We start from the raw sequence: 24624 nt of genomic DNA, 5'->3' as shown, positions 1-24624 counted from the left end.
TAATATGTCAACTAAAATACTTTTTTAATTAAAAAAAAAAAATCACGGGCACACACACACCCTTAAAGCTAGGAAGCCTTCCCAGGATTCACTAGTAGAACAGCAGACAGGCCTCCAATTCTAATGTGACTCTGGGAGGTGAAGAGTCTGGTTTGCACCTGTTCTCGGGCATCCATGCGCTGTTGTGGCAATGGGTGTTCAGACCTCCCAGAGTCTTTCTGGAAATGCAGCCTTTCCCTGACTGCACTTAAACATCCTGAGATAGAGTATGGAAGCTGTATTTTTACGCTGTCCCATGAACAGCTGAAGCAACATTGAGTGTGACAAGGAGTGGCTGTGGAAACAGGCAACTGAACCGATGTCTTCATGTTCCCCTATAGGAAGACCTCAGGGCTGATGTCAAGCCGTACGATGTGACACGGATGGTGTCCATGCCCCAGACGACAGCAGGCACCATCCTGGATGGGGTGAACGTTGGCCGTGGCTATGGCCTGGTGGAAGGACATGACAGGAGGCAGTTTGAGATCACCAGCGTCTCCGTGGATGTCTGGCACATCCTAGAATTCGACTATAGCAGGCTCCCCAAACAGAGCATCGGGCAGTTCCATGAGGGGGATGCCTATGTGGTCAAGTGGAAGTTCATGGTGAGCACAGCAGGTTAGTGAGCGCTTATGGTTTTTTCCAGCTGAAAGAGGCTGGTCTGACAGCCCTGCGGGAGCCAGCTTCTCCAATGAGTCCTGTTGTGCTCTCTGCTGGGTGTGTGCAGTGGGGCACTGCAGTCATGTGCCTCTGAGAGCCACCTAGTAAACAACAGAGATGAAAAGTAAGGCCGAATTCCTAACAACCTAGCATTGCCGAGGCCGCTGGTGTTCACCTGTAGAAATTGAACTTGCACGTCAAGTCTTCTCGGCTCCGTCTCTCCCTCCCCTGCCCCTGTCCCCAGAGCTTTTCTGGGAAAGAGATGATTGGCCCCTCAATGATATTTCCCATGTGGCTGTGTGCTGGTTCAATTAAAGTCGTTAAGTACAGCATATCTTCGTGATTTTAAGCTGGAACCAAATGGTGCTGTAACATTATAGTCAATACATGCACGGAAGATTGATTTGAAAAGTGAAAGAGGCTGTTTCTCCCGAGACTGAGAGCACGGATGGTGCTTTGTGAGTCTGGTGTAGTAAATGCAGAATCTAAACTCTCCTTGGTTCCTGTTGGTGATAGATCCCATTGCAAAACACTTGCCTGGATGCTTGGCGCTGGGGAAAGGGGGAGCCCGGTGAACTCTAGAGAAATCACCCCTTTCCTTGCCAAGGTGAGGCCTTGCCCACAGTGCTCCTCACCCCTTCCCTTTTAGGAGAGTATGCAGGTCACTGTTCTGTGATTTCAACTCAGAAGAGAGTTTTTTCGCCTCTTTAGAGCCCCCTTGCTGTGCAGGTGCACCTGCCCCCGGGGCCAGAGGAAGCATAGGCAGCTGTTTGCTGATCAGAAAACTGCAGGCTCAGAACCACGTGATTTCTTTCCTGATTTATCCAAGATGTGTCTATTCATCAGCCGACATTTCCTGAGCACCTACTCTATGGAAGACACTTTGTAGGGACCAAGTAGATGTTTCAGACCCTGTCTCCAAGACACATGTGGTATCAATGACATAAAGCAAGTGCAGGAACAGCCAGCAGGCGGGCCTCGCTGAGTACACGGCCGATGGGGTTGTGTGCTGTGCAGAGCCAGGCTGTGGCCCAGAGGTCCCCTCGCCCCCTGGGGCATGATGCTGGGGGCTTTACCCTGTGTCTAACGGAGTGCCTACCAGGCTCCGTGAGACTTGTTCTGTTGTGGTGCTAATTTCTCAGATGAGGACCAGGACAGTAAGATCAAGGAACCTGCCTGAAGCCACGCAGCTAGTAGGCAGCAGAGCTGGACACTCACATCCAGGCCTGCCTCTTTTCAAACCCAACTGTGCTGTTAACCCGCTCTGCGGGCAAGGAGTCAGCGTGGGGCTCCACACAGGATGTGGGGAGCCATGAGTCTGGCTACAAGGAGGAGCCAAAGATCCCAGTCACCAGACCGTGGAGCAGGTCAGGGTTGAACCAGCACAAGGCAACTTGAGGCTAGGCTGCTGAACACACCAAACTTGTTAAACAGCAGGAATGGGCTCTTCCAGCGCCCAGGCAGCTCCAGCCTCTTCTTCCAGGGAGTAGTGGGGTGTCAGACAAGGAACCCCAATGGGAGGGACTTTTTTTCTGTCTTTTCATTCTTTTTTTTTTTTTTTTTTGAGACAGGGTTTCACTGTCTTCCAAGCTAGAGTGCAATGGCAGAATCTCGGCTCACTGCAGCCTCAACCTCCCAGGCTGAAGCCATCCTCATGCCTCACCCTCCCAAGTAGCGGGGACTACAGGCACCTGCCACCATATCAGGCTAATTTTTTATTTTTTGTAGAGATGGGGTCTCACTATGTTGCCCAGGCTGGTCTCAAACTCCTGGGCTCAAACCATCCCCCACTTCAGTCTCCCATAGGGAGTGGCATTTCTCATCTGCTTAATTTCTTATGAGCAAGCAATTGGAACTGCTCCTTTCCTTTTTCATAAGGAGCCATGTCCCTTGAGGGAAGGCCACAGGCACTGGGGCCCTACAGCCGGGGATTCAGAATCTCAGGCCCTCACTTACCAGCTGTGTGGGCTGGGTAAAGTTACCCTGTCTGAGCCTTGGTTTTCTCACCTGGAAAATAGAGACTATAGTACTCAGCTCACAGGACTTTATAATCAGGTATATATGACGTTTAGCAGGTGCCTGGCCTGTGTTCACTTTGTAGGTGCAGGAAATACTCATCACTGACATGTCAGCAGAAACAGCATAATTACTGTTTTTAACTTGAGGATGAGATAACATGGATCTCCCCAAAATAATAATTTCCGAAGAGTCATTGTCGTGGATTTCCGTTCTTGCTCTCGTGCAGAGGTGGCATGTACAGTGATCATCTCTGATGCTGGTTACCACAGACGACAATAATAGGGAATTGAGTGTGTTTTGGGGCAGGCAGATCTCTTCACCTTTGGAGTAATGGAACTGGGAGCTTTAAAGAACAAATTAAGGCACTTGGAGTGTCCGTTCCTAAAATGCAAAAAGGGAAATCATGTTGTATAAAACCAGACATAGTTTAATTTAGCCATTTTCTTACTTTAGCTGTTAGTTATGAGGGGGGAAAAAGGGTAATAGTGAGTGAATGAATGAGTAAACCTGTTAAAGTGAATTAATTAAAAATAAAGCGAAGAGTTCAAAGACTTTCAGGGACTATTGACTTGGAGGCCCCTAGGAAATACGATTTGACCCAGGTGATTCCTTTCTACATTTCTTCCCAATAAACACAATGGACATCTCCCAGCCAGCTCCAACAACATCTTTTCCAGCTGACTTACAACTTAGAAGAAGTCCAGCTTTAGAGAATTAAGTTAAAGCAGGGAGCATTCAGATTCCAGACCATCCCTCCAGCAGCAGAAGCACAGCCCGATGGCACTTGCAGTCACTCTGTAGCCAACGCGAAAGCTCTGGCCCCTTGGTGTCACTCCTCCGGCTCCTCTATCACTTGTGCCCACAAGAGCCACACCTGCAAACAGGACCGAGTCAGAGCTCAGGCAGCACTTCTGGGAGAGGGTCAGCACACCTGCAAACAGGACCGAGTCAGAGCTCAGGCAGCACTTCTGGGAGAGGGTCAGCACACCTGCAAACAGGACCGAGTCAGAGCTCAGGCAGCACTTCTGGGAGAGGGTCAGCACACCTGCAAACAGGACCGAGTCAGAGCTCAGGCAGCACTGCTGGGAGAGGGTCAGCACACCTGCAAACAGGACCGAGTCAGAGCTCAGGGAGCACTTCTAGGAGAGGGTCAGCAAAAAGCGGCAGCTGCACAGGCGGTACAGCCTCCGCTTGGCCGATGCTGGCCGGCCTGCTGGGGTCAGTGTCCTGGCCAGCGCCTGCAGGGTAGGGTTGCTCGCACTCCAGCAGGGTCAGGGGACAGCTGCTTGAGGGATGCTGAGCCAGGCTCCTCCAGGGCGCGATAGGGGTTTAATTTCTATAAATAGGTGGCTCTGGGGCAAGAATACTTAACTATGAACAGTCTTCATCTTTGTGTTTTCTGTTATTCCTAAATAGAACTACTAGTACCAAACTTATTCTTAAAAGTGCCTTGATGGCATAACATGTCCACACTTTAAATTAGGTAACTAATCAAGGTTGTAAAGAGAATAGCTGGCCGGGCGCGGTGGCTCACATCTGTAATCCCAGCACTTTGGGAGGCTGAGGCGGGCAAATCACGAGGTCAGGAGTTCGAGACCATCCTGGCCAACATGGTGAAACCCCTGTCTCTACTAAAAATACAAAACTATAGCTGGGCATAGTGGCGGGCACCTATAATCCCAGCTACTCAGGAGGCTGAGGCAGGAGAATTGCTTGAACCCAGGAGGCAGAGGTTGCAGTGAGCCGAGATCATGCCACACGGCACTCCAGCCCAGGCGACAGGGTGAGACCCTGTCTCAAAAAAAAAAAAAAAAAAGAATAGCCCAGAAGTTCTTACCACTAAAAATTTAATCTTTACATTGCCAAAATTAAAAATGAATACACATATGAAAAATTAAGTTGCATATAGGACTAAATTTGAATATGTGCAGGAAAACTGTAACGAAAACTAGTGAAATGTTTGCTTCATAAAATATCTTTAAAGAAAGAAAATTCTAGACTCACACTTGTAACCCCAGAGTTTTGGGGAGCTGAGGTGGGAAAATCACTTAACATTGTTTGAGACTAACCGGGGCAACATAGTGAGAGACCCTGTCTATACAAAAAAATAAAAAATGAGCCCAGCATGGTGGCATGCAGCTGTAATCCCAGCACTTTGGGAGGCTGAGGCAGGAGAATCACTTGAGCCTAGGAGTTCAGGGGTGCAATGAGCTGTGGTCATACCACTGCACTCCAACCTGGGCAACAGAGCAAGACCCTGTCTCTAAAATAAAAGTAATTTTAAAAAGAGATACAATTCTGTTTTGGGTATATACACTCAAGTCTCTTTGCAATGCTAGGATGTGATGTTGATTATTTAAGTGTGAATATGTATTTACACAATGTATTTGAGTGCTAACAGATTTCAAGGTCTTTATAAACTGTTACGATCTATTTGAAGCATATCTTTCCTCAGTAATCTATTTAGTGCAACAAATGTTCACTATTTGAAGAATGAGATTGCTATTCAAAGGCAAAATGTTGTTGCTAAGTTAGCAGAAATTTCATCATTGTCTTGTTCATCATTATCTTGTTCGTCATTGTAGCCCAGAATCCTGAAGTCCCCACTCAGTGAATATTTGTTGAATGCATGAATGAGTGAAGGGAATCTAGAGTGAGACATATTCTTACAGGTAGAGATTTGGATGTCTGTAACGACATCTAAAATGCCCATTTGGCCTATATATAATTCCAGCACTTTTGGAGGCTGAGGTGGGAGGATCACTTGAGGCCAGGAGTTAGAGACCATCCTGGGTAACATAGTGAGACCCTATCTCTACAAAACGTTAAAAATAAAAATTAGCCAGGCATGGTGATGTAGTTCGAGACCATCCTGGCCAACATGGTGAAACCCCCATCTCTACTAAAAGTACAAAACAATAGCTGGGCATAGTGGCGGGCACCTATAATCCCAGCTACTCAGGAGGCTGAGGCAGGAGAATTGTTTGAACCCAGGAGGCAGAGTTGCAGTGAGCCGAGATCATGCCACACAGCGCTCCTGGGACTACAGCATTCCTGTAGTCCCAGCTATTTGGGAGGCTGAGGCGGGAGGATCATTTGAGCCCAGGAGGCTGAGGCTGCAGTGAGTCATGATTGCGCCATTGAACTCCAGCCTGGGTGACAGAGGGAGACCCTGTAACCTCCCCATGACTGCTCTCCACACCAAGCAGTCTCATCTGCCTCCTGTGCTGCTCATGTTTACCAAGTGCCTGTGCGGTGCCAGCCATGGCGACCATCAGCTGTAGTCTTAGGAGCGCTGTGTGGCATGATCTTGGCTCACTGCAACTCTGCCTCCTGGGTTCAAGCAATTCTCCTGCCTCAGCCTCCTGAGTAGCTGGGATTATAGGTGCCCGCCACTATGCCCAGCTATTGTTTTGTACTTTTAGTAGAGATGGGGGTTTCACTATGTTGGCCAGGATGGTCTCGAACTACATCACCATGCCTGGCTAATTTTTATTTAATCCTGGCAGCAGCCCTGGTGACAGACGTGAAATCCCAGATTAGTTTATGCTCAAGTAATATGTCAGCAACTTATCTCCTCATTTCTGACAGAACTTGAAAACTTCAGAGTTGTATTTTTTACTAGAATAGTTTTAACAGCCTGCAGTTTTTCCTTTGTACTTAAAGCTGGCCCTGCTAGTGTTTTTAATATCTTTTCCCTACCAGCTAATCTTTTGCCGAAGAGTGGCGTAATATGGAAAATGTGTTTGTGTCTGTGTGAGCCCTTGGTCCTGCTCTGGCAGTCACCAAATACTTTTTTTTTTGTAAGAGAGTCTCACCCTGTCACCCAGGCTGGAGTGCCATGACACAATCATGGCTAACTGTGGTCTCAAACTTCTAGGCTCAAGTGATCCTCCTGCCTCAGTCTCCCAAGTAGCTAAGACTACAGGTGTGCAATGCCACACTAGGCTAATTTCTTTAAATTATTTTAGAGGTGGGGTCTTGCTATGTTGCCTGGGCTGGTCTTGAACTCCTGACCTCAAGCAGTCCTCCCAGAGTGTTGGCATTACAGGCATGAGCCACTCACCCAGCCTCACCAAATAGTTTGAAGAAATTACTCTGTTGCACACTTGGAGTGATCTGCCGCCCCCTCCAGATGACAGGTCTTTTTCTCAGGGCACCAAGAGGGCCCCTCAGATCCTTTCCCCACCCCGTTGGAGGCTCTGGGTCAGGAGCTGGAAGGAAGGTGATTTCTCTCTTCTCCTGGGCCTGACCAACCTTCCCTCCAGGTGCCAATGGTTTCTCCCCAGCCCCAGGCCTGAGGCTGTCTCTTTGCCACTGGTCCTCGCAGGCCCTGGGGAAGTGAGCCGGGCATTTGCTTCTCCTCAGGTGTGTCAGCTGCTGACCTGTCCCTCTGCCGTTCTGTGTTTGCAGTGGGAAGTCGCCAGAAGGGAGAGCACTCGGTGAGGGCGGCTGGCAAAGAGAAGTGCGTCTACTTCTTCTGGCAAGGCCGGCACTCCACAGTGAGTGAGAAAGGCACATCAGCGCTGATGACAGTGGAGCTGGACGAGGAAAGGGGGGCCCAGGTGAGTCTTGCGGAGCTCTGCACCCCAGGGACTGAGAGGAGCGTCCTCTCCTGGGAGCCAGTGGCGCTTGGCCTGGTCCCTCCCAACATGATTCTGATAATGGAAGACCATGTCATCTAAAGCACTTCAGTCCTGGTCTGGCTTCTGCAGATTTCAGGCTGTGCCTCCCATTTCTTTCTTCCTCCCACTTTTTGTAAGATGTTCCCAGAGAAAATGTTGTATCTGCAACTAGGAAATCCACATGACAAGTGCAGATGGCCGATGGGTGACTTTGAAAGGTTTCCACCTAACCAATCAAAGCACTATGTGTAAAACAAAGAGATGCCATCATCCACTTCTCACAATGGTGGTGATTTTTTAAAGAACAGATCCAGGGCCAGCTGGCAAGGCCTCAGTAGGATGAGAATGCTGTGTTTTGGGTGAGAAGTGTAACTTGAGCAGCCATCCTGAAATTTCGTCACGAGAACCTTAAAACTTTGATCAGTTGTTCCATGTACACGAATCTACCTGAAGGAAGTATCAGGTGAATGTAAGGACTGGGAACGACCATCACCTGTATTCACAGCAGCCTGAGTGGGTTTTCTGGAACAGGTCAGACTGGGTCACTCCCTTGCTGTCTGCCACACACACTGCAGTCTAAGCGGCTTCCCGGGGCTCCAGCACCTTCATTGTGGGCCCCGGGCACCTCTCCAAGCTCCTCCTGCTCCTCTCCTCCACCCAGGCCACTCCAGCCTCTTCCTGTTCCACGAACCACCTCCTTCCACTCACCTCCTGCCCTATGCCTCATTCCACTGTCGGGAAACTTCCCCTGCCCACTCCATACTGCCTCTACATACGGACCCCTGTATACTGCCTCTTGTGAGGCAGGTTTCTGTTCAAATGTCACCCGAACCCTGCCCCCAACCCCCGCTCTATCCAGAGCCTTCTCATTCTCCCATCATTCTCAGTCCCTGCACTTGATCCCTTTATTTTCACAGCACTTCTCACCACCTAAAGCTACATGATCCCCCAGGAGCATGACAGACCGTGCAGCCCTGGCCTTACAACCCCACGGCCTTCTAACCCCAGGGCCTGCGTCGTGCCTGGCAGGGCCTGCTGCCCAGATCCGAGGCCTGCAACATGTCTCTAACATTCTGATGATCTCTGCCTGAGTCTCGTCCGCTCAGTACAGAGTACCAGCAATTAAGATTTAACTCTGGGATTCTTCGACAACAGGACAATGCCATGTGCAAATCTCTTTATTCTCTTGGATGAATGATTAACAATAGCAGGAGGGAAGACTGCAGAGACATTCTTGCCAGAAATAGATCCACACTCACCCAGCTTTCCACTGTCCCAAGAACCAATCATGTTCCCTAAAAAATATTTTCTACTGTGGAGTATATTTTAGAAATGGTATTGGCAACAGTTGCATTTTAATTTATTCCTAATCATCATTTCTTTCTTTTTTTTTTTTTTTTTTTTGAGACAGAGTCTCGCTCTGTGGCCCAGGCTGGAGTGTAGTGGCCGGATCTCAGCTCACTGCAAGCTCTGCCTCCTGGGTTTACGCCATTCTCCTGCCTCAGCCTCCCGAGTAGCTGGGACTACAGGCACCCGCCACCTTGCCCGGCTAGTTTTTTGTATTTTTTTTAGTAGAGACGGGGTTTCACCGTGTTAGCCAGGATGGTCTCGATCTCCTGACCTCGTGATCCTCCCGTCTCGGCCTCCCAAAGTGCTGGGATTACAGGCTTGAGCCACCGCGCCCGGCCCCTAATCATCATTTCAACTACCCCTTTTTTTTTTAATTAATTGTTTTTTTTTTTTTTTTTTTTTGAGATGGAGTTTCACTCTGTCGCCCAGGCTGGGGTGCAGTGACGCGATATTGGCTCACTGCAAACTCCTCCTCCCAGGTTCACACCATTCTCCTGCCTCAGCCTCCCGAGTAGCTGGGACTACAGGCGCCCACCACCACACCCAGCTAATTTTTTTTTTTTTTTCAGTAGAGACGGGGTTTCACCGTGTTAGCCAGGAAGGTCTCGATCTCCTGACCTCGTGATCTGCCCGCTTCAGCCTCCCAAAGTGCTGGGATTACAGGCGTGAGCCACCGCACCAGGCCCCCTTTATTTTTTTTTGTAAAGACCATGAATGAAAATGCTTTTATCATGCCTTCAAAATCAGCCTCAGAGTTTGAGTCTTAATCTCTCTCATTTGAGCATTTTACCTGTTACCAATCCAGTGGATGGAGAATCATTTTATTTGTATTTGTATTATTTTTTTGAGACAGGGCCTCACTCTGTCACCCAAGCTGGAGTGCAGTGGCACCATCACCGCTCACTGCAGCCTTGACCTCCCAGGCTCCATCAGTCCTCCTTCCTTAGCCTCCTGGATAGCTGGGACTTCAGGCGTGCACCACTACAGGTGTGAGCCATGATCCAACCCTGGAAAATCATTTTAGATATGAAATACTGCCAAGAAATGACAATTGGTTATGCAAAATGGGCACTGAGATTGATAAATTAACTCACAGTGAGAAATGCTTCCCCTCAGTGCCCCCTGACTACCAGCTCCAGGAAACATTTCCTCTTTAAGGAACGGTGTCCTAGAGGGAGGTGACTCAACCCTAACATTATTCATGGTGCAGATAACACCCAAAGGAAAAGCCTTCTCTAACAGCAAGGGAGAGGCTGAGTGGACTGCTGGGGTGGCCGCAAACTGTATATTTTCCCTAGAATGATTACCAAGTCAGCGATGAGTCATTCTCATTGCTGAGAGCTATCTTGTTAAGAATGTGTTTATATCAGTCTTGTGGCATCAGTAACCACAGAATACCATTAAAATATCAGGAGTCATGTTTTAAAAGAATATTCCTTGACAGAACAACATTAAGAAAATGAGGCTGTACATCAATATAAAGCAAGGCTCCAATTTTGTTTAGGAAAAGAAGACCCTCCCTGGGTAACACCCTGAGAGGAGGCCGCACACAGCAGTGTTCACAGAGCTTCTCTTTAGGCCATAGTGTTAGCACTGGCTTTTGTTTGTACATCTTGATATTTTTCAGATTCTCCATGAGAGGCAGGTATTGTTTTTAGGACTTTGAAAGCCCCATGCCCATTACCTATTTACCTCTGTTTAAATTGGAAGGTCCAGGTTCTCCAGGGAAAGGAGCCCCCCTGTTTCCTGCAGTGTTTCCAGGGGGGGATGGTGGTGCACTCCGGGAGGCGGGAAGAGGAAGAAGAAAATGTGCAAAGTAAGTCACTTTTACTGCTGGAATTCGACTTTGCCTTTCCCTCACTTGGAAGGAATTTTTATAAGCTGGGGGCTGAAAGTGAGTCTGTCTTCATCGTTGTGGCTCTACCTCTGAAAGCCTCCTGATGTTTGCCTGATAACTCAGCTCTGTGGGTGTTTGTGACCTGCCTCTCTCTGGAGGATTTACTCGGGGATTCACCTTTGCACGCAGGAGGCTGGAAGGTGGTCTCCCCTCCTCTGTCTGCTCTTTTTAGAAGGAAAGAAAAATCAGTGGTTCTTCTATTATAAATTATGAAAATTTTGTTGACCAGCACCCCCCACAAAAAAAAAAAAAAAATCTTAGCTCTAGAGCCTTTTAAAATATGCCTGTTATAGAACTTGTTGTATAAATCTTGGAAACATGGTTTTTCTACATTGTGAACTTCAGATCACCTGCTTCTAACTACATAAGAACCCACTTTTTGGGCTGGCAGGAAGGCCTGATGCCTCAGTGCTTGGCAGGGCTCCCTGCGCAGTGCCTCAGCCCCTCTAGTCCCCTAAGTCCCTGGCCCTGGATGGAGGTGCCTGCCGTGGGCGGCACAGCGGGCACCAGGAAGGGCGGCGTTTGCTGCCACTTGCTCACGTCCTAACTCCTCCGCGCCGCTGGTGCCCCCTGCAGGTGAATGGCGGCTGTACTGCGTGCGCGGAGAGGTGCCCGTGGAAGGGAATTTGCTGGAAGTGGCCTGTCACTGTAGCAGCCTGAGGTCCAGGACTTCCATGGTGGTGCTCAACGTCAACAAGGCCCTCATCTACCTGTGGCACGGATGCAAAGCCCAGGCCCACACGAAGGAGGTTGGAAGGACCGCCGCGAACAAGATCAAGGAACAGTGAGTGTTGTGTCTGCGACGAGGCCCCCACACACCGGGCTTCCCAGAGGGACGGGGCAGGCTCAGGGCTACCAGGACTCCCAGCAGATCCCAGGCTGCTGAAAGTGACTGCAGCAAGGGATGGCTGGGAACGTGGTCGGGGCCCTCTGACATTCCAAGCAGAGAGGACACACATCTCAGTCCAGACCTCTGACTTGGGGGCCGCTCTCGCGGTCTGAGGGTTTACCTGGCTGGGCGAGCTAATGCAGGTGGGGAGCCAGGGAGTGACTCTCACAAGCACTCTGGGTTCTTTCTTCATAGTTGCCGTTCTGCTTTTGGATGAGAAGCCTGGGGGCCTTTGATATGTAAAGGGAGCACATTTCAAATACCTGTTAGGGATTTTGAGTGTTCCTTTGCCAGAATAGCGGAGTGTTAAAAAGCTAAAGAAGAGGGTGAGAAACTACCACCTGTGTCAGACGACAAGATGTCCCCCATTCTGGAGAGCAGCCCCTAATGGGGAGGGATCGGACTCCCCGGGCACTTCCCGGGTACAGCACTTCCAGGTTGGGTTTTCTTCCCCTCCCAGGCAGGCACCTGCCCTTGGCCACTTGCAAAGGCTCAGCACACTGTGAGATAGCACTGAGTGGGGACCTTGGGGAAGAGGGGAACGGGAAGGGCAGTGAAGGCCACAGCCCAGGGAGGGCGCTGTGTGGCCGGCCCCCCGCTAGGGTGGTCTGCCGCTGTGGCTCTGTGCTTTCAAGCCACACAGGCAAAATAAGCATTGCCAGCTGCCAAAGAAGCCCACTGTCACCCAGGCATTCAGGAGGTAACTGAGACCTGTGAGGACCTCAGTGAGTAAAAGTGAAGAGCTTCCTAGGGGCACAGCATGCCACCAGAGTCTGACTTGGTGAACCCCATTCTCTGGGTTCTGGAACACGGCAGTGGCCAGGGCCCCCCCTGTGTCCGCTCTGAAAACACACTACACAGAGAGGGCAGAGAAGAGAACAGAGCAGGTCACCTCTCCACGGAGAGGCAGATGTGAAACAGGATGTTTCATCGGAAAACACCACCTGTGGGCTGGGGCACGGGGAGGGGTGAGAAAGCACGTGCCCTGAGGTGGCCCAAGGCATTTGGGGCCCATCAGAGGGTTGACTTGGACCACTGAAGAAAAGAAAAACCACGAAGAGCTCATTCACATGTTCACTCAGTAAACATTTACTGAGTACCCGATGGCGCCAAGCAATCTGGACTTACAGGACTTATCCTACAAGTCTTGGAAAAATGGTTTTTCTACGTCATAAACTTTGGGCAACCTGCTTCTAACTCCAGAAGGACTGGCTATAGGAACTGGGGACTTGGTGGTGAATAAGCCCAAGTCTCTGTCCTCATAAAGTTCATGTTCTAGCAGGAGAGAAAGACAAGAAATAGTCAATATGTTATTGTTCTATATAAAAATGTGTGTAATTTTCATGACACATTAGATGTGATTAAACATCCCTCCCTAGGGGCAAGTCAGCTTCCCCTCCTCCACCACACACACTCAGAAACCACAGAGCACTTTTCCACTCGTGAGGATGAATTGCTTTTCCTTAGAAAGTAGAAGAGACGGTGAACTGATCTCCAGGTTTAGTTTTGAATAATGTTATGTCTGTACCCCATATATGTATGTACCTACTATTAGTATATACCCACAAATATTAAAATTTAAAATTTTAAAAAAGCAGACAATAACAAGTATTGGCAAGGATGTGAAAATTGGAACCCTTACACATTACTGGGGAGGTTGTAAAACAGTACAGCCACCTTGGAAAACAGTCTAGCAATTTCTCAAAAGATTTAACCATACAGTTACCATATGACCAGCAACTCTACTAGATATCTACCCAAGAGAAATGAAAACACTTATACGTGAAGGTTTATAGCAATGTTAGTCATAGTGGTCAAAAAGTGGAAATAACCCAAATATTTACCAACACATTAATGGATGAAAAAAATGTGGCAAAGCCATACACTGGAATATTATGCTGCCAAAAAAGAATTCAGTACTGATACATACTACAACATGGATGAACCTTAAAAACATCACATTAAGTTAAAAAACTCAGTCACAAAAGAACATATATAATTCCATCTGTATGAAATGTCCAGAATAGACAAGTCCATAAATACAGAAGTAGATTAGTGGGTTCTGAGGACTAAGGATGGGGGAAATGCAGAGTGACTGCTAACGGGTACAGGGCTTCCTTTTCCAGGAGATGAAAACGTTCTGAAACTAGTGATGACAGCTGCACAACTCTGTGAATATACTAAAATCTGCACACATAAAAAGAGTGAATTTTATGACATGTGAATTATATCTCAATAAAGCTATTATAAAGCTGTTATCATAATAGTAATAATAATTTTGGGTCGCCAGCGCTCTCCAGACTTATAAAGAACTCTTGGAGTTTCTCCCTTGCAGATGCCCTCTGGAAGCAGGACTGCATAGTAGCAGCAAAGTCACAATACACGAGTGTGATGAAGGCTCTGAGCCACTCGGATTCTGGGACGCCTTGGGAAGGAGAGACAGGAAAGCCTATGATTGCATGCTTCAAGGTAATGTGGCATCTACAGCCTGCGATCTGGCTTTTTTGTTTGTTTATTTTTGGAAACAAGAGTCTTGCTCTGTTACCCAGACTGGAGTATAGTGGTGCGATCACAGCTCACTGCAGCTTCAACTTCCTGGGCTCAAGTGATCAGCCTGCCTCAGCCTCCCAAAATGCTGGGATTGCAGGCTTGAGCCACTGTGCCCCATTCATGTTTTATCTTAATTCTTCAGTCTGTCTGAAATCTAGTGTGATGAGTATTATGTCCAGCTGATTGAACAGTATTTTTCTTCCCAGGGGTGAGTTTAACTTGGACACCAAGACTTCAAATTCCCACTGGCAAATCAGCTCCCAAGGCTTCCTGGGGACCAAGCCATCTTCCAGGGTCTTAGGGACTCAGGGCACCATTTTCTTTCTTTCCTCATAGCTGCCACCTGAGAAACAGCAGTCCTCTGGGTGTTGGAGTGGGACCTGGGGAAGGAAGCCGGCCTCTTACCCCTTTCCAGAGCCCTTCAGTCATTCTCCTGCTTGGAAATACAAAGGCCGTGTCTGTATAGAATAGGCACTCCCGTTCACCAGGGTGAGGTTAGGTGTGTATATGGGTGCTTTCCCAGCTGTTCTCAAAATACAGATGAACATAAGAAGGAAAGAGAACTTTTGTTAAGCAGTTCCAACAAGCCAGACACCAGCCAGCACCTTATATATAGTAACTCCGTTAGTACAACCCAACACTCTGCCATTTTTACAGATGAGGAAACTGAGGCATACAGAAGTTAATCAAGTTGCCCAAGGCTGGGCAGCAATGGAGTATCCTCATAACTGCTTCATAATACTCTGCCCTCAATATTTATAAACTTTTATATAGCTTTTTAAACATAATGCCTAGAAGATGTTTTAAATTATAGAGAAGTTAAAAAAAGAAATGAAGTCACTTATAACACGTTTCTCAGATGTAACAGAATTCACATTTCTCTATGCTATAATATAATATCTATTTTAAAAAATAATATGTGGATCTGTTTTGTAACCTGCTTTTTTCCTTTATTATGAATAATTTCCCAAGTTATTAAAATGTAGGTATCTAATGGCTATGAGATATTCTATTATTCTGTGAATAGATGCCACTCTCTACCTGACAGTCTCTGGCAGCTGGGGAGCTGAGTTGTTTCTTGTTTCTGACTTTTCTCCCTTATATAATAATGCAGTTTGAATACTTTTTAAAATAATCCTATACATTCATTCCTAATTGAGAGGAATTCCTGGATGTGGAACTGCCGTGCTAATTATGAAAGTCTGATAGCATGTATCAGCTCAGGCCAAGTTTTATTCTCACTCGCAATACACAAAAGCGTTCATTTCTCAACACAACCATAAATTCAGCATATTATCTTTTTCCTCTTTGCCAAATTGATGAAAGGAGACAGATAGCTAAGCATTGTTTTGTTTTACTTGGAAGTACATATATATGTATATTTATGTTATATAACATATATGCATATTTGTGTTACATATGTATATGTGATATACACATACATATATCTGTGTATATATATGCATATGTATCTATATATATATTTTAGCCATTTTAATTTCTACTTTGGTGATTGTTCTAGTTGTGTCTTTTGCACATTTTATTATTTTTTCCTTATGTATGTCCCTTCATGTATTAAGGATATTAACTAGTTGCTGTATTACAATATTTCCCATTTGTTACTTGGTTTTGCTTTTCTTTTTAGTTTTGCATTGTTGTTTTTCATTTTTATATAATCAATGCATTATTTTTCCTTTTGATTCATTCTTTTACTATTGCAATTGCTAAAAGGCCTTCTCCACCTTGAAGCTCAGATAAATCCTACCTATGTTTCCACAATTGAATTATTTCATATTTTACATTCATTCTTCATCTGGAATTTACTTTGATGCACATGATATCTTCAGCTTTACTCTCTTTTCTTTCAAAGATCCTGGAAGTTTTAACTTCGCACCCCGCCTGTTCATCCTCAGCAGCTCCTCTGGGGATTTCGCAGCCACGGAGTTTGTGTATCCTGCCCGAGCCCCCTCTGTGGTCAGTTCCATGCCCTTTCTGCAGGAAGATCTGTACAGTGCGCCCCAGCCAGGTAAGGCCTGCAGGGGGCAGCTATGCTGAGCATTAGAAGGCACATCTTCCAGAAAGCCTTTTGATTTTACGCTGGTATTTATTAAGCAGCTTCTGTTTGCCAAGTACACTCCCAGAACACCCAGAACATGTGCTTACATTCATTTCATCCTCACCCCAACACCCAGAACATGTGCTTACATTCATTTCATCCTCACCCCTACACCAAAAGGAAGGAGAGTGAAATCAGCCACACTTTATAGCATAAGGAACGAGACTTAGTCACTTAACCCACCCAAAGACATCAGCTAAGAACAGGTTGAGTACCACAGTGGCAGGCCTGGCGTCTCTGCTTTTCTCCCAGCCTTCCTCTCAGTCTTGTTGCTGCATGGTCACCAGTCAACTACCATTGCTCCAGCCATCATGTTTGCATTCAAGATAGAAAGAGAAAGAAGTGGGGAGGAAAAAAGGCCACTTAATAGTCACATCAGATAAAGCACATGTCTTCCCAGAAGCCCCGAGCAGACTTCTGCTTACATCCCATTGGCCAAAGCCTGTCACATGGCCAGCCCCAGCTGCAAGGGAGTCTGGGGAAGCAAATGGCAGAGGAGAAGGGTGTTGGGGTATTGGCTAAGTTAGCCAGGGAACAGGGTCTGCCATACCAAGGTTCCACAGCAGAGCCAAGACTCCAGCCCAGGTCTTCTGATCCCAAGGTGAGGGCTCTGTGCCCTCATTCTGGTTGGGAAAGTCACAAGAGACTGGGCTTGACAGCCCCTCCCGCCTGCCCTCCAACGAAGACAAGGTCAGCTTGCCTCTCAGTTTCTGTTTGTTGCTTCTCACATTATAAGAACCTGGAGCTGCAGCCAGAGACCTCACCTTGCACTGAGAGCCCAGGGCACCACTGGAAGTTTGACCAGTGCACATGTCATGCTTGGAAAATCTTAGCCATCAGAAAGAGAGGCTGTGCCCACGCCCTTCATCCTGGGGCTCAGGGCGGGTTATCAACCTCCACTGGGCTTTTAAAATGTGGCTTTCACAGAATCCTGAAACGCATGCCAGGAAAGGACACACGGTGAGCCGACCAGCAACGGTGAGAGGCGTTTTGCCACGTGGAGTAAGAGTCAGGCTGACAATTTGAGGAGGAGAAAAAGTGAGGAGGAAAAGGCAGTAGAACAATTTTGATTTTTATTTCATTTTATATTTTTTAGAGGCAAGGTCTCACTCTGTCATCCAGGCTGGAGTGCAGTGGTGCAATCATGGCTCACTGCAGCCTCGATCTCCTGGGCTCAAGCGATCCTCCCTCCTTAGCTTCCTGAGTAGCTGAGACTACATGCGTGCACCACCATACCTGGCTAATTTTTTTTTTCTTTTTGTAGAGATAGGGTCTCATCATGTTGCCCAGGCTGGTCTTCAACCCCTGGGCTTGAGCAATCCTTCCTCCTCAGCCTCCCAAAGCACTGGGATTACCGGCACGAGCCACCACTCCTGGCCACAGTTTTGATGTTTAAAGCCCATTTCTCTGTAAGAGAACCATGAGCTCACCTCACTGCTAAGCAGTCGCGCGCAGGGCAGGAATGCCTCTGACCTGTCTGCCGTGAGATGTGTGCTCCAGTGTTGATTGTGCTCTTTGGAGATATGTGGTGCTAACAGCCCCTTGAGTGGCACATGCATTATCCCTTCCGCTCTTAGCACAGTCCTGCCAGTATCCAGAAGGGCCAGGGGCTTGAGCTGGGGCAAAGGGAGGAGGACCTGGAGGACGAGGAATGAAAGAGACCAACACCTTGACGCCACCTCTCTCTGCCTAGAGGCTTCTCCCAGTTGACCTTTCAAAGGGCTGGGGTGTCCTGGGTTTCTGTTTGCCCCTTTGCCCCTGGTTTGACGGCCAAGGGGGTTTCCCCTATGACATAGCAGCGGGGAGGAACAGCATCCACTAGGTTTGGGGAGGAGTGAGCTGGAAGTGTCTGTGAAGGAGCTCCTGACGGTCAGGGTCTGTCCCTGCCCTCACAGCGCTTTTCCTGGTTGACAATCACCACGAGGTGTACCTCTGGCAAGGCTGGTGGCCCATTGAGAACAAGATCACTGGTTCTGCCCGCATCCGCTGGGCCTCCGACCGGAAGAGTGCAATGGAGACTGTGCTCCAGTACTGCAAAGGTGAGGCTCCCTCTAATGCTCCTGCAGCACAGAACAGATAGGGAAGCCCCTCAGGCACACCCAGCCAGGAGACCCCCTTCCCTTTCTGCGTGTGTAAGCCAGCATCCATAAAGCCTGGCAGGTGGTGATGAAACCAATTTTTTCCACTTTAACTTTCTGAGATGTATTAACTTTTAGATTAGCGCATTCTCAGCTGCCAGCTTGAAGAATAACTAGTTTTTCTATCTGATATTATGAGGCTAACTTGTTACCCTCAAGGATAAAGGCTGTATTGTGGAATGCCCCAGGCAGATTAAAACCCCACTGTACTCAGGGTTGATCACGCTGAGAGACAAGTTGGCCTCTGCCATTTACATTATCTGCAGGCACTACCATGCTGTTGGAGAATGGAGGTCTTCTCCAAGCAGTGAATGGCCATTGCCAACTTTTTTATTATTCATTATTATTTTTAGTATTATATCCAAAGAGAAATACCCATAGTAAGTTCGTGGTTCTTTACTATACACATGAAATTTCCAGTCTTTTATATAAAATGAAAATGCCAGTGATTAATATCTTATTTAATTTTTACAGTCTCATTGATACAACTAGTTTAATGTCACTGAGTATGTGCAATTGATTCTCTTCCTGAAAAACTCTTTAGCAATAAGTAACATATGAAACCTTCCACCCAATGTTATAGTGAATGTGGATGTATAAGATGCTGTCGTTCGCTGTCAGTCATATCGGAGTTAATTCCGTGGTAGGAAGGCAGAGGGAAGCCGCTACAGTGAATTCAAGAGGAAGAAAATGCTCCACCGAGAAGCTGCAGACAGAGGAGCTCTCCCTTCCAGGAATACAGAGCGTTTTGTTAGGTTCAAGAAGTATAGACTCAGGTTGATTATAGGTCACTATTGTCGTCACAGGCATGAAACTAACATCTTACATAAACATTATCCATGTGTTGTTATGAACTACTCGTAACTTGCATTTTAAGCATGAAGTCATGAGTTCTGACAAAGAAGAAAAGATTTCAAGGGAAATCAGTGAAAGACAGGGTCTCCCTTGGGTCTACTGACATTGCATTCTGTGTAACTACAGGGAAAAATCTCAAGAAACCACTCCCCAAGTCTTACCTTATCCGTGCTGGTCTGGAACCCCTGACATTCACCAATATATTTCCCAACTGGGAGCACAGAGAGGACATTGCCGAGATCACAGAGATGGTGAGCACGCTTTCCTGCCCTGTGAAGGTGGTTCCTGCGCCTTTTGGATTATGGGTTGACTTTACTTTGGGGAGAACATCCAGTTGCACTGTCAAAGTGGGAAAATATTTTTCCTTTTGTAACATCTAAACAAGTCGACATCGAATTTGCTTAGGAAGAAGAGAAGTCTAATGGAAAATCAATTAACTATTTTAGTAATTTTTTACACATGATACCTAAATTTTAAAAATTTAGGTGAGTTTAATCATGCTGACTATATATGTACATAAAAGCTGTGAACTCTTCATTCTGTTTGCTAAGAACCTGTTGCTTGGCATTGCTTGTCTCCAGTGTCCACGTGATGTGCAACCAAACCCTCATGTTTCAGACGTTAACCTTGTGTAGAGGAGACACAAACAAAATCTGATGAATTAGTGGACGTACTGCAACTCACTTATGATAAGGTATCGCTCAACATCTCATTAATATTGTTTTTTATGAGACCACCTGGTATTTCCACATGAGCCATTTATCATAACTTCTATCTACCGAAATATATGGTTATCCAGAATGTTTTCCAACCACACAGAAAAGAAGTTACCTATAACGATGTTGAATTTCTTATTGATGAGCTATTAACATTGCTAGGAACAGCAGTTCCAAGGATTTGTTTTGGTTTGATGGGAGATGGTGTTTTTCATTTTGATTTTTTTTTTTTTTTAAACCATGTAGGAGAGCTGCTTTGATTGGGGAAATGACCCAAGTGTATTTTATGGGAAATTCGAGTAATTTCAAACAGAGTCTACTTCTGCGTAGCAATGGAGAGGGCCTGTTGGGTAGTACAGACGTCACTGCTCACCCTAACCTGTCTCCCTGGAGCCAAATGGACTTGATGTACACAGGGAAGGGGCTACCTGCGGCCTGGTCTCAGCCACTGCTGGCTTTTTGATACTGTCGGAGAGGCCTGATGGTTGGTTTCCTGAGAAAGGAACTCAGATAAGACAAACATAACTTTCTCGAATTTCAAGGCTAGGAGAGTTAATTTTGAGGTTTATTCCAAATAAACCAGCAAGTTATACAAATAATTAACATTCCCCAAGCGCTCACTCTGCACTAGGCACATCTCCAAGCACTTTACACTGATTTTCTCATTTATCAGAACAGTCCATCAAGATCTATCTTATTGTTATCCCCATTTTACTGGTGTGGGAGCAGAGGCACAAAAACACGAAGTCACTTGGCCAAAGTGACTTCAGTGAGTGGAGGAGTCAGTACTCAGATGCAGGCAAAATCATCCAAAACCCACCTCTCCTATTTTTAGAGAAAGGATTTTGCTTTGTCATCCAGGCTGCAGTGTGGTGACTCAATCATGGCTCACACAAACCTTGAATCCTTGAGTTCAAACGACCCTTCCACCTCAGCCCCCCAAGTAGGTAGAACTACAGGTGCACACCTCCATGCCTAGCCTATTTTTATATTATTTATAGAGACAGGGTCTCATCATATTGCCCAAGCTGGTCTCCAACTCCTGGGTTCAAGGAATCTTCCCACCTCAGCCTCCTAAAGTGTTGACATTACAGGCACAAGCCACTGCACCCAGCCCAAAACCCACCTCTTGACCACCAGTCTGCCCCATGTATTTCTAATATGAGCAGCAGTTCTTAGTCATGCATTCCCATCATCCACCCACCCAAAAGGAGAGCAGCCAATCTGGGGTCCCAAGTTTAATGGAGGACAAGAATTTACCCAGAATAGTTTGCTCATATTAAATTCACACAGTGGTTAAAAAAAAAAAAAAATGGTTCTGCTCCAGAATATTCTAGATGCATTTTCTGACCTTCTTTTTCTATTGCAGATTAAGAAATGGAGCTGGGGGAGGGAAGAGGGATGTGATTTCTTTTCAGGTTATTTTTTGACATTTTAAAACAAATTCCATTATTTGGAGGCTTCTGGTGTTACACTAGTCTTAGTCTGTAATTCACTCATGGGAAACTCCCTAAACATTTTTCCGGAGACAGTTCTGAAACAGGGTTTGCTTGAAACTCTGTGACAAGGTGAGAAAACATCTAAAAGTCAGAGAAAGACTCGGTCTCTCCAAAAAAGTTTTTAAAATATATTAGGTGGGGCCGGGCGCGGTGGCTCAAGCCTGTAATCCCAGCACTTTGGGAGGCCGAGACGGGCGGATCACGAGGTCAGGAGATCGAGACCATCCTGGCTAACACGGTGAAATCCCGTCTCTACTAAAAAAATACAAAAAACTAGCCGGGCGCGGTGGCGGGCGCCTGTAGTCCCAGCTACTCCGGAGGCTGAGGCAGGAGAATGGCGTGAACCCGGGAGGCGGAGCTTGCAGTGAGCTGAGATCCGGCCATTGCACTCCAGCCTGGGCGACAGAGCGAGACTCCGTCTCAAAAAAAAAATATATATATATATATATTAGGTGGGCGTGGTGGCACATGCCAATAGTCCCAGCTACTCCAGAGGCTTGAGGTGGGAAGACTGTTTGAGTCCAGGAGGTGAAGGCTGCAGTGATCTATGATCGAGCCACTGCCCTCTAGCCTGGGTGACAATGAGACACTCTCTCTAAAAAATAACAATATTTGAGGTCAACTGTGGTGGTTCACACCTGTAATCCCAGTAGGAGGATCGCTTGAGGCCAGAAGTTTGAGACCAGCCTAAGCAATATAGCAAGACCCAGTCTCTACCAAAAAAAAAAAAGAAAACAAAAGAAAAAGGAAAAATAAATTAGCCAGACGTGGTGATGCATACCCATAGTCCCAGCTACTCAGGAGGCCGAGGCAGGAGGATCACTTGAGCCCAAAAGCTGGAGGCTGCAGTGAGCTATGATTGCACCACTGCACTCCAGCCTGAGTAGCAGAGTGAGACCTTGTCTCAAAAAATATCATTTTTTAATTTAAAGTTTAAAAATTTAAAAAATTAAGAGTCTGGACAACTGCAGGGCTTTGGGCAATCCCTTTTCTTTCAGAGCCATTTCCTCCTCAGTGATATGGAGCCATGCGTCCTCAGGCTGTGTGCAGATGGCACAGGGCTGTGTGTGCAAGCACTTAATGAAACAAGTTCAAACATAGGACACAAGCTCTCCCCTCTGCCCCTCCTCTTCTCTAGGACACAGAAGTTTCCAATCAGATCACCCTCGTGGAAGACGTCTTAGCCAAGCTCTGTAAAACCATTTACCCACTGGCCGACCTCCTGGCCAGGCCACTCCCGGAGGGGGTCGATCCTCTGAAGCTTGAGATCTATCTCACTGATGAAGACTTCGAGGTAAGCGGTTCTTCCGGTGGGGTGGGGATGGGAGTAAAACAACACACGCACGCCCAGCTCATTTCACTGAGCCGCGGGGCGCTTCTCCCAATGTTTCCAGTTTGCACTAGACATGACAAGGGACGAATACAACACCCTACCCTCCTGGAAGCAGGTGAACCTGAAGAAAGCAAAAGGCCTGTTCTGAGTGGGGAGATGCCAGAGGAACCTCGGAGTCACGTCCAATACCATCGCACCAGGGAAATGGATATATATTTTTGGACTGGTGTTTTCCACAAAGTATTTTTCAATCAGAGTTTTCAGAACCCGACATTGTTAAAGATACTACTTGTCCGGGAGTTGTGTATTTTGTAAATGCTCAAGGGAACTGTTTGGAAACTTCTTTCCACCATTCAGCAGGTTATCAGAATTAATGAAAGTATCTATTATGTGCACTTAAGCTGCAGCTGCTATAGATAGCACTGCCTTCTTGTTCCAGCTAGGCAATGCCTTTTTTTTTTTTTTTTTTTTTTGAAGCAGTTCTCTTTATAAAGTGTTATTTTGATAGTTTGTGGATTCTAAAATATATATATTTATATAAACACCATATAAGTCAAATATGTATTTAACAAAGCAATATGTATTCATTCACTTTCAAGATTTGTTTTGGTGTCAAAATAATACGAAAAGGTAGATGGAGTTGCTTCTGTTGAATTAGCTCTGCCACCAATACGTATCTTCATACACGTTTGGAAACGTTTCCTGCAGCATTAGGTATGACTTGTTCTGAGTACTGCTTCTGGTGCTAAAATGAACAAAGAATTTGTACTTAATGGCATGGACTCTGGAGAATCTATGCGAATCAGCCTTTCTACCTTAATATCTCCCCCAAAATGTATAGTGCCTTGTTTTTATGTACAGTTTATATACAGAAAAGTTTGCTCTGCATTTTTGATGATGGTTTGGAACATTACCTACAATTTTACCCTCAAATAGTCAAAATAAAAACATCTCAATTTCTAATACCTGTTGTAAACAGTACACATGTCATTTTGTGATACAGGACTCCCAAATAAAAGCATTAGAATAAACACAACAATTAACTGATTGGTTCACATTGAATTCCAAGCATGTTCCTTTTTGGAATTTTTTTTTTAATATTAACATAGCACCAATATTTTGTCATTATGTATAAATGACTATACATTTGAATTTAGTTTAGGGCAAGATTTTATACAAAGTCATAAGATTAAATACAGAGTTATTTGCCCCATAAAATTAGTACTCAGTACTAGATTGAAGACATACTTTAGCAAATCATCATTCAGCAGAAGTTCTTTATCCCACAACTCTATCTACAATTTCAATTTTCAGGATCTCAATGCCTTTAAAAAAAATTGTATTAGCCAGGCGAAGTGGCCCACACCTGTAATCCCAGCACTTTGGGAGGCTGAGGCGAGCGGATCACCTGAGACCAAGAGTTCAAGAGCAGCCTGGCCAACATGTTGAAGCTCAGTCTCTACTAAAAATACAAAACTTAGTCGGGCATGGTGGCACATGGCTGTAATCCCAGCTACTCAACAGGCTGAAGCAGGAGAATCGTTTGAAACCGGGAGGCAGAGGTTGCAGTGAACCAAGATCAAGCCATTGCACTATAGCTTGGGTGACAAGAGAGGGACTTCGTCTCAAAAAAAAAAAAAATTATATGGATAAGACATCTAGAAAACTTAAAAATCAGTTAGAAAACGCCTCACAAACTCCTGTGTTCTTAAATCCATAGTTTTATGAACATATTCTACAGATCTACTCTGAATTATCATAGCCCTTCCCCACTCTGTTAGTCTAATTTAACACATTCAATCACAGCACATTTGCCTGAAAGTTCAGGACTTACGGGCCCCATCCTGGGACTACACCAGGGTAGAAACCTATAACCTGCTCCTGGTCTCACCATTTGATGATTTTTATGATATTGGGTCATCAGTGAACTTTTCTACC

At 46.2% G+C, this 24624-nt stretch overlaps 1 protein-coding gene and 1 long non-coding RNA gene across 2 annotated transcripts; one reads left to right on the top strand and one right to left on the bottom strand.

The window, feature by feature from the left end:
- On the bottom strand, positions 1-10410 carry LOC117082726. The gene is made up of 3 exons (XR_004436746.1): positions 9484-10410; positions 3405-3592; positions 1-3099 (listed from the first exon to the last, which is right to left on the bottom strand). It is a non-coding gene; the product is annotated as an uncharacterized LOC117082726 (long non-coding RNA).
- On the top strand, positions 387-23651 carry LOC117082724 (supervillin-like). Its single transcript, XM_033209679.1, has 10 exons — positions 387-657; positions 7132-7283; positions 10410-10509; positions 11167-11374; positions 13815-13948; positions 15900-16055; positions 18041-18184; positions 19265-19389; positions 22492-22647; positions 22748-23651. Exons 1-10 carry the CDS (start codon positions 423-425, stop codon positions 22832-22834), a joined length of 1497 nt encoding a protein of 498 aa, XP_033065570.1. The 5' UTR covers positions 387-422; the 3' UTR covers positions 22835-23651.
- Positions 23652-24624: the final 973 nt, after the last annotated feature.

The sequence above is a fragment of the Trachypithecus francoisi genome, unplaced genomic scaffold (genome assembly GCF_009764315.1).
Source record: "Trachypithecus francoisi isolate TF-2019V2 unplaced genomic scaffold, Tfra_2.0 Lachesis_group9, whole genome shotgun sequence".
NCBI classification, from domain to species: Eukaryota; Metazoa; Chordata; class Mammalia; order Primates; family Cercopithecidae; genus Trachypithecus; species Trachypithecus francoisi.
The sequence above is the reverse complement of the archived record's forward strand: the minus strand, read 5'-3'. Positions and strand labels throughout refer to the sequence as shown.